This window comes from Lolium rigidum, chromosome 4 (assembly GCF_022539505.1).
Source record: "Lolium rigidum isolate FL_2022 chromosome 4, APGP_CSIRO_Lrig_0.1, whole genome shotgun sequence".
Taxonomy (NCBI): domain Eukaryota; kingdom Viridiplantae; phylum Streptophyta; class Magnoliopsida; order Poales; family Poaceae; genus Lolium; species Lolium rigidum.
Window position 1 is genome coordinate 56,045,988 of NC_061511.1, and position 13,700 is coordinate 56,059,687.

General features: G+C 43.9%; 1 protein-coding gene across 1 annotated transcript in view; it reads right to left on the minus strand.

The window, feature by feature from the left end:
• Nucleotides 1-12,865: 12,865 nt before the first annotated feature.
• LOC124647090 (probable carboxylesterase 13) overlaps nucleotides 12,866-13,700 on the minus strand; it is a 15,696-nt gene continuing 14,861 nt past the window's right edge. The window contains exon 3 of the mRNA XM_047187078.1: nucleotides 12,866-13,700. Within this exon, the coding sequence (XP_047043034.1) occupies nucleotides 12,866-13,700 (835 nt within the window).

Consider the following 13,700-nt stretch of genomic DNA (forward strand, 5'->3'; position numbering starts at 1 on the left):
ATATTCGTGCATTTTCTGGAACTAACCTATTAACAAGATGCCGAAGTGCCGGTTCTGTTTTCTGCTGTTTTTGGTTTCAGAAATCCTAGTAACGAAATATTCTCGGAATTGGACGAAACGAAGACCCAGGGGCCTATTTTGCCACGAACCTTCCAGAAGACCGAAGAGCATACGAAGTGGGGCCACGAGGTGGCGACACCACATGGCGGCGCGGCCAAGGGGGGCCCGCGCCGCCCTGTGGTGTGGGCCCTCGTTAGCCCCCGACTGCTGCCCTTCCGCCTACTTAAAGCCTCCGTCGTGAAACCCACGATGCGAAAAACCACGATACGGAAAACCTTGCTGAGACGCCGCCGCCGCCGATCCCATCTCGGGGGATTCAGGAGATCTCCTCCGGCACCCTGCCGGAGAGGGGATTCATCTCCCGGAGGACTCTACACCGCCATGGTCGCCTCCGGAGTGATGAGTGAGTAGTTCACCCCTGGACTATGGGTCCATAGCGGTAGCTAGATGGTTGTCTTCTCCTCATTGTGCTTCATTGTTGGATCTTGTGAGCTGCCTAACATGATCAAGATCATCTATCCGTAATACTCTATGTTGTGTTTGTCGGGATCCGATGGATAGAGAATACCATGTTATGTTAATTATCAAGTTATTACATATGTGTTGTTTATGATCTTGCATGCTCTCCGTTACTAGTAGAGGCTCTGGCCAAGTTTTTGCTTTTAACTCCAAGAGGGAGTATTTATGCTCGATAGTGGGTTCATGCCTGCATTGACACCTGGGACGGTGACAGAAAGTTCTAAGGTTGTGTTGTGCTGTTGCCACTAGGGATAAAACATTGGCGCTATGTCCGAGGATGTAGTTGTTGATTACATTACGCACCATACTTAATGCAATTGTCTGTTGCTTTGCAACTTAATACTGGAAGGGGTTCGGACGATAACTCTGAAGGTGGACTTTTTAGGCATAGATGCGGTTGGATGGCGGTCTATGTACTTTGTCGTAATGCCCAATTAAATCTCACTATACTTATCATGCCATGTATGTGCATTGTTATGCCCTCTCTATTTGTCAATTGCCCGACTGTAATTTGTTCACCCAACATGCTTTTATCTTATGGGAGAGACACCTCTAGTGAACTGTGGACCCCGGTCCATTCTTTTAATACTTGAAATACAAATCTGCTTGCAATACTTGTTTTACTTGTTTTCTCTCGCAAACAATCATCTTCCACACAATTCAGTTAATCCTTTGTTACAGCAAGCCGGTGAGATTGACAACCTCACTGTTTCGTCGGGGCAAAGTACTTTGGTTGTGTTGTGCAGGTTCCACGTTGGCGCCGGAATCTCTGGTGTTGCTCCGCACTACATCCCGCCGCCATCAACCTTCAACGTGCTTCTTGACTCCTACTGGTTCGATTAAACCTTGGTTTCTTACTGAGGGAAACTTGCCGCTGTGCGCATCACACCTTCCTCTTGGGGTTCCCAACGGACGTGTCAACTACACGCATCAAGAAAATTTCTGGCGCCGTTGCCGGGGAGATCAAGACACGCTGCAAGGGGAGTCTCCACTTCTCAATCTCTTTACTTTGTTTTTGTCTTGCTTTATTTTATATACTACTTTGTTTGCTGCACTTATATCAAAACACAAAAAAATTAGTTGCTAGCTTTACTTTATTTATTGTCTTGTTTGCTATATCAAAAACACAAAAAATTAGTTTACTTGCATTTACTTTACTTGATTCATTATGTTTTCTTTTAATTTTACCACAAAAAACATACCGGTAGGACAAGGGTCTATAATTGGGAGGAACAATATAGAAGAATTTTTCACCCATGTTAGTACTGTTGAAGATTTTGAAGATAGACACTTGGTAGAACTTGCTCCTACTTATGAAATTGCCGCTGCTGCTTTAGTTCGCCTGTTGGAAACTAAATTTGTTAATCTCAATCCTATAATCCAACACATGTTTCTTACACTTGGTGATTTGGAAGAGGGGGAAAAGAAAGATTTTGTTTTAGAAACCCTTCTTAGAGAATTTGGTGGTCTAGCAAGAGAGGCTAGAAAGGTCTTCGCTAAATTTAATATGCTTGGTTCTCATACTAATTTTGTTAGTCTCCTTGAAAAAATGGATATGGATAGGATAAGGTACACAAATAATGCTAATGATGGTGGGGAAATCAAAGCACCAATACCATGTAAACTCCTAGCTATGATTGATGCACTAGAAAATAACTATGCTTGGCTTGTTCCTGAATTTTTTTTTGATGAGAGTAGCAAGCCCAAGACTAATGAAAAGGGAGACGATGAAACTTATGCATCCAATATACTATGCATGGTTGAGAAAACTCCAAACTCCGCTGTAGGTGCACCACCCTTTGATGTCACTTGAGTTACACTTTCTGCGCCTAGCTGAAAGGCGTTAAAGAAAAGCGCTTATGGGAGACAACCCATGTTTTTACTCCAGTATTTTTGTTTTATATTTGTGTCTTGGAAGTTGTTTACTACTGTAGCAACCTCTCCTTATCTTAGTTTTGAGTTTTGTTGTGCCAAGTAAAGTCTTTGATAGTAAAGTAAGTACTAGATTTGGATTACTGCGCAGTTCCAGATTTCTTTGCTGTCACGAATCTGGGTCTACCTCCCTGTAGGTAGCTCAGAAAATTAAGCCAATTTACGTGCATGATCCTCAGTTATGTACGCAACTTTCATTCAATTTGAGCATTTTCATTTGAGCAAGTCTGGTAGCCTAATAAAATCCATCTTTACGGACTGTTCTGTTTTGACAGATTCTGCCTTTTATTTTGCATTGCCTCTTTTGCTATGTTGGATGAATTTCTTTGATCCATTAATGTCCAGTAGCTTTATGCAATGTCCAGAAGTGTTAAGAATGATTGTGTCACCTCTGAACATGTGAATTTTTATTATGCACTAACCCTCTAATGAGTTGTTTCGAGTTTGGTGTGGAGGAAGTTTTCAAGGATCAAGAGAGGAGTATGATGCAATATGATCAAGGAGAGTGAAAGCTCTAAGCTTGGGGATGCCCGGTGGTTCACCCCTGCATATTTTAAGAAGACTCAAGCGTCTAAGCTTGGGGATGCCCAAGGCATCCCCTTCTTCATCGACAACATTATCAGGTTCCTCCCCTGAAACTATATTTTTATTCCGTCACATCTTATGTACTTTGCTTGGAGCGTCGGTTTGTTTTTGTTTTTGTTTTTTTTGAATAAAATGGATCCTAGCATTCACTTTATGGGAGAGAGACACGCTCCGCTGTAGCATATGGACAAGTATGTCCTTAGGCTCTACTCATAGTATTCATGGCGAAGTTTCTTCTTCGTTAAATTGTTATATGGTTGGAATTGGAAAATGCTACATGTAGTAACTCTAAAATGTCTTGGATAATTTGATACTTGGCAATTGTTGTGCTCATGTTTAAGCTCTTGCATCATATACTTTGCACCCATTAATGAAGAAATACTTAGAGCTTGCTAATTTGGTTTGCATATTTAGTTTCTCTAGAGTCTAGATAACATCTAGTATTGAGTTTTGAACAACAAGGAAGACGGTATGGAGTCTTATAATGTTTACAATATGTCTTTTATGTGAGTTTTGCTGTACCGTTCATCCTTGTGTTTGTTTCAAATAACCTTGCTAGCCTAAACCTTGTATCGAGAGGGAATACTTCTCATGCATCCAAAATACTTGAGCCAACCACTATGCCATTTGTGTCCACCATACCTACCTACTACATGGTATTTATCCGCCATTCCAAAGTAAATTGCTTGAGTGCTACCTTTAAAATTCCATCATTCACCTTTGCAATATATAGCTCATGGGACAAATAGCTTAAAAACTATTGTGGTATTGAATATGTACTTATGCACTTTATCTCTTATTAAGTTGCTTGTTGTGCGATAACCATGCTTACGGGGACGCCATCAACTATTCTTTGTTGAATATCATGTGAGTTGCTATGCATGTCCGTCTTGTCTGAAGTAAGAGAGATCTACCACCTTTATGGTTGGAGCATGCATATTGTTAGAAAAGAGCATTGGGCCGCTAACTAAAGCCATGATTCATGGTGGAAGTTTCAGTCTTGGACATATATCCTCAATCTCATATGAGAATAATAATTGTTGCCACATGCTTATGCATTAAAGAGGAGTCCATTATCTGTTGTCCATGTTGTCCCGGTATGGATGTCTAAGTTGAGAATAATCAAAAGCGAGAAATCCAAAATGCGAGCTTTCTCCTTAGACCTTTGTACAGGCGGCATAGAGGTACCCCATTGTGACACTTGGTTAAAACATGTGCATTGCAAAGATCCGGTAGTCCAAGTTAATTAGGACAAGGTGCGGGCACTATTAGTATACTATGCATGAGGCTTGCAACTTGTAAGATATAATGTACATAACTCATATGCTTTATTACTACCGTTGACAAAATTGTTTCATGTTTTCAAAATAAAAGCTCTAGCACAAATATAGCAATCGATGCTTTCCTCTTTGAAGGACCATTCTCTTTACTTTTATGTTGAGTCAGTTCACCTATCTCTCTCCACCTCAAGAAGCAAACACTTGTGTGAACTGTGCATTGATTCCTACATACTTGCATATTGTACTTGTTATATTACTCTATGTTGACAATTATCCATGAGATATACATGTTACAAGTTGAAAGCAACCGCTGAAACTTAATCTTCCTTTGTGTTGCTTCAATACCTTTACTTTGATTTATTGCTTTATGAGTTAACTCTTATGCAAGACTTATTAATACTTGTCTTGAAGTACTATTCATGAAAAGTCTTTGCTTTATGATTCACTTGTTTACTCATGCCATTACCATTGTTTTGATTGCTGCATCCACTACATATGTTTACAAATAGTATGATCAAGGTTATGATGGCATATCACTTCAGAAATTATCTTTGTTATCGTTTTACCTGCTCGGGACGAGCAGAACTAAGCTTGGGGATGCTTGATACGTCATATTCTTATGTTCTATGCCATATTATTGATGATACCTACATGTTTTATGCACACTTTATGTCATATTCGTGCATTTTCTGGAACTAACCTATTAACAAGATGCCGAAGTGCCAGTCCTGTTTTCTGCTGTTTTGGGTTTCGAAATCCTAGTAACGAAATATTCTCGGAATTGGACGAAACGAAGACCCGGGGGCCTATTTTGCCACGAACCTTCCGGAAGACCGAAGAGCATACGAAGTGGGGCCACGAGGTGGCGACACCACATGGCGGCGCGGCCAAGGGGGGCCCGCGCCGCCCTGTGGTGTGGGCCCCTCGTTAGCCCCCGACTCGCCCTTCCGCCTACTTAAAGCCTCCGTCGCGAAACCCACGATGCGAAAAACCACGATACGGAAAACCTATGCGAGACGCCGCCGCCGCCGATCCCATCTCGGGAGATTCTGGAGATCTCCTTCGACACCCTGCCGGAGAGGGGATTCATCTCCCGGAGGACTCTACACCGCCATGGTCGCCTCCGGAGTGATGAGTGAGTAGTTCACCTCTGGACTATGGGTCCATAGCAGTAGCTAGATGGTTGCCTTCTCCTCATTGTGCTTCATTGTTGGATCTTGTGAGCTGCCTAACATGATCAAGATCATCTATCTGTAATACTCTATGTTGTGTTTGTCGGAATTTTTCTGGAAGGTCGCCGGAGGTGGGTGGGGTGGGTGGGTGGAGGATGAGGCCGGCCGGAGGAGGTGGTGGTGGTGGTGAAATAGGAGGAGGTGGAGGTGGAGGTGGTGGTGGTGGTGGTGGTGGTGGTGGTGGTGGTGGTGGTGGTGGTGGTAGAGGAGGAGGAGGAGGAGGTGGTGGTGGTGGTGGTGGTGGTGGTGGTAGAGGAGGAGGAGGAGGTGGTGGTGGTGGTGGTGGTGGTGGTGGTGGTGGTGGTGGTAGAGGAGGAGGTGGTCGCCGGAGGAGGAGGAGGAGGAGGAGGTGGTGGTGGTGGTGGTGGTGGTGGTGGTGGTGGTAGAGGAGGAGGTGTGTTGGTCGTGGTCGCCGTAGTAGTTCGCCGGAGTAGTTCGCCGGAGTTGTTGGTCGCCGGAGTTGGTCGCCGGAGTAGGAGAGGAGAGAGGAGAAGTGGAGAAGTGGAGGAGAGGAAGAGAAGAGGAGGAGAAGGGGAGAAGTGGAGGAGAGGAAGAGAAGAGGAGGAGAAGGGGAGAAGTGGAGAATGGGAGAAGGGGAGAAGTGGAGAAATGGAGGGGAGAAGGAGAAGTGGGCGCCAGAAATTTCAAATTTCGAACGTTATTTCGTGGCGCATGGGCACTTGGTGCGCCACAGAATTTTTTTTCTTTTTTTTGTATTTTGCAGCAAAAAATCTTTAACTAGCCGTAACTTTTTACTCTTTTCGAATTTTGGGATTCTAAAAATTGTCCAACCGGGCAAGCCCCGGTGAATTCGGATGTAGATTTTTCGTGGGAACATTTTGATATATTATGCGTTTTTTTTCGAGTTCGTATGCAACCAGAAATCCAGTTTGATGATTTTCCCACGCAATTTTGCAAAAAAGTCGAAATTATTGTTTGTTAATTCTCAGTGGTAAAAGATGACATAATACATAGGCATCTTGAAGGAATTTATTTTTTGAAATTTTTATCTATTTTTTTTATTTTTTACAGAGGTTAAAAAGGCGATCCACGGGGGGGGGGGGGGTGGAGTTGCATGGAACTCATGTGCGCCACGAGAAATAAGGCTTTCAGGGCGCACCATCCCACGTGCGCCACGGAAAGTCTTAGTTCAGTGGCGCACCGAGAACAATGCGCCACAGAAAGTCTTAATTCAGTGGCGCACCAGGCCAGTGCGCCACTGAATGTCTTATTTCTGTGGCGCACGTGATCCTGTGCGCCATAGAAATAGTGAAACCAATGATTGGGGTTGGCCCCACCAAATTTCTGTGGCGCATGGATCCCCGTGCGCCACAAAATTAAGCTATTTCTGTGGCGCACCGTGTCTGGTGCGCCACAAAATAACTTTCTGTGGCGCATTTTAAACGGTGCGCCACAGAACTAAGCATCGCCTATAAGGGTTTTCCTACTAGTGTGTTGCGCCGCACTACATCCCGCCGCCATCAACCTTCAACGTGCTTCTTGACTCCTACTGGTTCGATTAAACCTTGGTTTCTTACTGAGTGAAACTTGCCGCTGTGCGCATCACACCTTCCTCTTGGGGTTCCCAACGGACGTGTCAACTACACGCATCAGTGGGTCACCCAATCTCACCAAAATTGAGACCATATACTAGTTAGCATATTCACATCACTCCTACACCTAAGTCTGCTAATCTAATCTCCCGAGCAAATGGTTAGTCACATAAATGGCAGTTTATTTTCTAGACTAGATCTGTGGCCAAAGAGGCCTCGCCGTTCCTCGGCAACTTCTGGTCCGAGGAGTATCAACTTCCTCCACGCCTTAGGGCTGTGGGGGAAGATCTGCAATTGCAGCTCAGTGACCCATCCCGTTGACAAACCAAGTGGCATAGTCCCCGGCGTCGTCGACGGCGACCGTAGTCTGCGATTGATTCCGTGTTGCGGTGGAGAAGAAGGACTGGATTGCTTTTTATATTTTCTTTCTGAGGTCCTTTTAGCGTGCTGTGCCTCCAGCTCTAATTTGCTTTTTCTTTTCCGTTTCCGTGTACGTGTGTGCTGATCGATGCATGATAAAGCTGTGATTTTTAGAAACAATGATGGTGATGAACCATTATCTAACACTCACTTCGTTCCATAATATAAGATGCTTCTACTACAACCAATATGGTTGGGACAGAGGAAGTAAAAAGTAAAAAAAAAAATGATGATCTTACTTCACTATGGATTTTTCGTTTCATGACAAGTGGTCGATAATCAGATTACTGATCCACCACTGATACTGAGTCTGGAAACAACCAATTAAGTGAGCAAGAAAAATAAACTATACTACAAAACTCCTCTAGGATTGCTCGGCCATACCGACGTGGCTGAATTGTTTCCATCGAACATGCGAACCGTACTCGAAAGCCATCCATCCCTGAGACCTCAAAACAGGGTCAGTGGTACTGATCACGCACTGCACCTCTAGCAGCTCAAAGTATTCTAGCAGATCCCTGAACGTAGCCGCTGCATTTGGCTTATGAGCTCAACGAACCTGCTCTGATGTGGCAATTTGCGCAAGCATGCACATCATATGGGGAAGTGCAGCACAAGACTCAAGGAGAAACAAAGAGTGGTTGACCTGAGTCTTCCTAGCCCTACTCTGCGAGAGCTGGTGAGCTATGCCAACAGAGCCATGCAAACCAGACATGGGGATGACAGTGTCGTGCCCAAATTCATCGTCATATATAGATCCCGATGCGTCCTAACGCTAGGTAGTACCTTAAGCATACGGTGTGGCATATGTGATCCGAATGCAACTTAGCTCTACCTCCTAGCTTTCGCTATGGAGGACACTCAATGTTTGTTTCATGAATAGTGGGTGATCCGCTTCTTCTCTTATTTAGTAGGGAAAAAATAAAGCAATATGAGGTACCATTTGGTGCAACTACCATCCTATCAATGCTTTGATCGGTCTCCTCGGTAATGTCTTACACATCAGAATAAATCATAGATTTTCATTTGGTGCAACCCGCGGTGAGGTTATCAGTAATGTCTTACAATTTAGTATGTAAATTTAATTCGTCTCCCGGGTGCATATGCTCTCTCCACCTGAAAACAATATTTCTAATTGTAAAAAATTCTAATATTTTTTTGCATGTACATCTCGATATTCTATGTGTTTTTGTACAGTTTCACGAAAAACCGATATTTTTTGTGGTCGATGTACAAAGAGAAACATATCTCACAAAAGGCTTAATTTTAGCACCAAATTTTATCTTTTTACATAGTTCAAATGATAAGTTATTTTTTCATGGAAAGACTTTGTGCACACGTAAAATGAGAAGATGTACACGTGATTAAAAATTTAAATATTTCAAAATATATTAAAGATGCATTTCAAAATAAAGGGAGTATACACACCCATAGCCACAACATCACTCCCACTTTAGCAGGGAAAGTAAAGTGTAAGTTCTAGGGAACTTTCTCAATTCTCGCGAATCCTCTTCTCCTTCCATCTCCCACGTCCCTGCAGATGACAGCAGCGGTGGAAGAGCTCGGGCGGAGGCGGCAGCAACCTGCGGGTGATGAGAAGCGATGGGGGAAGGCTGAGGCGTCCTATCATCTATCCCTGGTAACCCTAAGCTTAGCCAATTCCATTCACATTTGCGACGATGTCGACGAATCCTTGCCACCGGGCACTGCCCCCACCATCGCTGCGTGTGCCACGTCGTCACGGGACATGGTGGCGTCTCCAACCAGCTCGCGCTCTATGATGGAGATGGTGAATGGCTCCCACGGCTTCACGATCTAGGGCTGCTCCCTCAACAAGAGGATGTGCGTCCAGAAGCACATCACAAGCGAGACCTTCAGCTTGGGGTATACCACTCCAGTGAGCGAGATCTTTGGTTGTTGTTAGCTAAATTTTCTCTCTTATATTATGATCCACAAATATTCGTATGCACGTCTAATTTTATAAATGTTATTTTATTTTTAGGTATTGTCAGTCTCCTTTCAAATTTCCTGATATGTTTTTTAGCACACTGAACTAATGTGTTTCGTGCCATGTTTTAGTGCTTCTAGGAGCGACTGTTGCAGCTGATCTATAATATCTAAATTGGAGCAACCCACTAAGGTTAATTCTCTTAACATGCAAGCATGCCACATCATCAACATGCCACATCAGACTTTCTTTCAATTTTTATCAGCACAGCTTTTCACGTCAACCCACTAGCGGTTCGTGCATGTACCCATTTGTATTCCTAAAACGCACCAAGGATGAAATAAACAGAATCTAATTGCAGCGATTTGTTTCCTCTCCCGATCCGTCAGATGCTTCATCTCCTGTTCTGTGTCTCATAAGACCAAGACGAGACCCCAGATTGCCATGGCTTTCCATCTGAGCATGATGAGACCCCAGATCGCTAAGGCTTTCGCTCTGGTACTCCCCCACCTCCTTACCCTTACGGCTTCCTCAAGAGCAGTATATGATGTCGAGTGAAAGATAGATCACTACACGTCTACACCTATCCATTGGAGTCCATTGATTTATCTCCTCGATTCATCTCAGATCTCATCTGCTGGTTTTCTTTCTGTCCTTTCTTTTCTACATCAGTTTTCAGTGATTTTCTCTTACTAATTATTTCAAAGTAGTGTGTATTTGGTAGAGAATACATGTGTATTGAACTATTGATTATAATGCCAAATATTATTTCATCGGCCTAAATACTATGTCTGCTTCTGCATAACCTAAATACAGGGAATTTTTCATTTTACTTGCAGGGTCTGCATATATCAACGGCTAATTTGATCGAGCTAAGAACTGGGTTCCATTTTAGGACACCTGTTTCTGGTTCCCGTACACATATAATCAAGAGCCATCTTATCGGTTGAAAATCAGGTTGCCTTCCACTTCACCATTTTTACAGGACCAGCACTAGCAAACCTCTCTATTACAATACGAATTCAACATACAATGTTTTATTTATCACACCCCATTTATTTAATTATTCTGTCTTTCCTGTTTTTTTAAGCAGCAACTTTCAGTTCAGTCTTCTATTGTTGTATAATGCTTATCCTGCACTTATTATATTTCGTTTGTACTTATTGTTAATCCTCATCCTTGCTATCTAAGAACTAAGCCAACTTGATTAGCATCCATGATTATTTCTGAATTTCTCGATTGCAATATGTTGCTGTCGCCTTCATACAAAGCACTAATCCATATACATTTGTCAATTTCCTTATTCCTAGACATGCGCAAGGCATGTGGTCTTATAGTTTTTATTTTATATAATGACTTATAATTCATTCATTCCAGTGACCATTATCCTGCCTAGCCTGCATGTGGTGAACATGCAAGATTCATTCTTACAGCTACAATTCTAGAAGATACCGGTGTCAAATTTGACATGTTTTCAACTCATCGGTTCTCACCATTTTGTCGTTGTTAGCTACTTTTGTTTGTGCCATCAGCTACACTATGAACCTAAATGTCAAATGTAAATTTTATCTGCAGTTTTGGTAGTTTGACTTGATTAGAGTTGAGTAGATGCATCGGCGTACTCACATTGTAGTCTACCTCAAATCAGTTTCACTGTAAATCACGATGTAATATTTTCCCATCAATTGAACAGATGTACATCTTGAAGCAACTGAATGAACTATATAAGTACACTGGATGAGATTGGAACTGAGCGGATGCATCCGTGCCAACTTTTTGGGTTCTGTGTTGTGTCACTTTAATAAATATTACTGTGAATTTCCTACAACATATGCATATCTCTAGAGCATTCTTCAACTCCCGTCGCAAAGCGCGGGGTATCATCTAGTTGTTCTTATGCAAACGCACATATATCAGAGTAGGGCTGAACCTATAGGTTACCCTTGACCATATCAAAAGAGGTGCGGCCGACCCTTGCACCTACAATTATGTTATAGGTTCACATGTCCAGTAACATGTCCGACCCAGACTGAATCCTTTGCATTGTGAGGTGGTGGGCAGGTGAGCTCGCCTGTGAGATCGATCCATCCATGTCGATAGTAAACACCCCGTCACCACCTTCCCACATGGCGACACGAGCCCGTCCTAAAGGCCAGAAGCCGCCAGCGTCCATGGAAACCACGCTGGTGCCACCGGGCATGATCTCAAGCTGCGACATGAAGTCGCCGATTTTGTTCACCCGTGTCTTTTGAGAAAAGAGAGGAGAGGAGAAACGGATAGGTAACGCTCCAGAATCTTTAAAAAGGCCAGCCAAGGACGGAATCTGTGACTGCCAAACACGGAATCCATGACTTCTACGATACGATTAACGTTACCATAGGAGGATGGAGTACAGAACTTGCCATATTGGGACTCTGGTACTTGTCGCGGTTACCGCACAATAGCTAGCACCATAGAGGTGGACGACGAAAATCACAACGTACCAAACCACGAAAACACTTCGTACTTTATTTTTATTTCTATTAGCAAAGGTGCAAATGGAAAAAAAATATGTATGGAAAATGCTCATATAATCAATAAGTTAAACTAAATTATTGATCGGAATAATGTTACAGTGGCTTATTGGACATCCATAGGTGTTGAATAAAGCCACACTCGCTAGAGAAAACATAATATAATATATATACCCGGGTATAGTTACACCCACGCGTGTTTCTTATAATTTAGAGAGTATCTATCATACCTAAGAGTATGTACATGTAGTATGAAGTATATAAAACTAGTTTGGTAGTATATATAATACTTTGTAGGTAGTATGCACATTTTTTTACGTAGACTCATTTTTTACGTACACATATGCATGTATTTCGTATATATAGTGCAAACTACATGCTCACTTATATTTTTTTCACCAAACTTGGTTTGTAATATCTTAGATATAATGTAGGAACATACTCAAACTGATAAATTATCGTATATACTTCCGTATGGTAGTATATTAGATATGGGTGTAACTACACCCAGGGGTAGGAAGTATATATCCTATATATAATACATTAATTTTTATAATACCAATACATATAATATGAAAATATGTTTAATGATGATTCTAATAACATTGAGATAATATTGTAGATGTTGCTATAATTTTCTATATACATAATCAAAGTTTATAAAGTTTAAATTTGACCAAATTCAATATGTATCTTAATTTTAATTTAGGAGACGTACAGGGAGTATATATAGTTCATGCTTCGCAAAGAAAAGAAAAGAAAAAGTATAGTTCACAACTCATGCGAAGATCGAAAGGAATTGGGCGGAGGTCCACCGGCAGTTTCACAAGGACGATGAGCAGGTGGATCCTCGAATGAATTCATACTGTCTTCCTTTGATGAAGGAGACGACGGCGTCCATCTCCTTGTCCGCCTTGTGGCCCTGGGCGGACTTCTCGACAAAGTAGACATGCCCCTCGCCGTGGGTCTGGTGCAGCAGCGCCTCCTGGCCTCCCCACGCGCTCCCCCTCAGCGTCTCCACGTACCTCCGGGTTCTGTCCCGCAGCGTGTCTAGGTCCCCCACGGTGACCAGAGCTCGCCGGCAGCCGAGCGTCGCCCACTGCTTCGCCGGCATCGCCAGCGGGTTGATGAACGGGTGGTCGATCCCGTACCTCCCGGCGCACACGAAGGCCCACGTCTCCTCTCCACGATTCGTGCCCTCGGACGGCAGGAGATCCCTGCCGCGGAAGTAGGGGTGCAGGAGCGCCATCCCCTCGACCTCGATCCGGGCGCTGCCGGCCTTCATCGCCACGTTGTGTGCGATGTTGGCGCCGGCGCTGTCGCCCGCGACGAAGATGCGCGCGGCGTCGCCGTGCTCGGCCAGCCACGGCTCCGTCCCAGCGGACGAGCAGCTGGACAGGGTCCACCGGAGCGCGGCGTACGCGTCGTGGTAGGCGGCCGGCAGCGGGTGCTCGGGCGCGAGGCGGTAGTCGACGCACACGGCGACGACGCCCGCCGCGGCTACGAGCGCGTTGAGGAAGCGGTAGTAGACGGCGGAGAAGGCGGTTTGGACGACGAAGACGCCGCCGTGGAAGTAGACGAGGACGGGGAGCTTCTTGGAGGCCGGGACGCCCTTGGGCAGGTAGAGCATCGCGGCGAGGCCGGCGTCAGCGTCGATG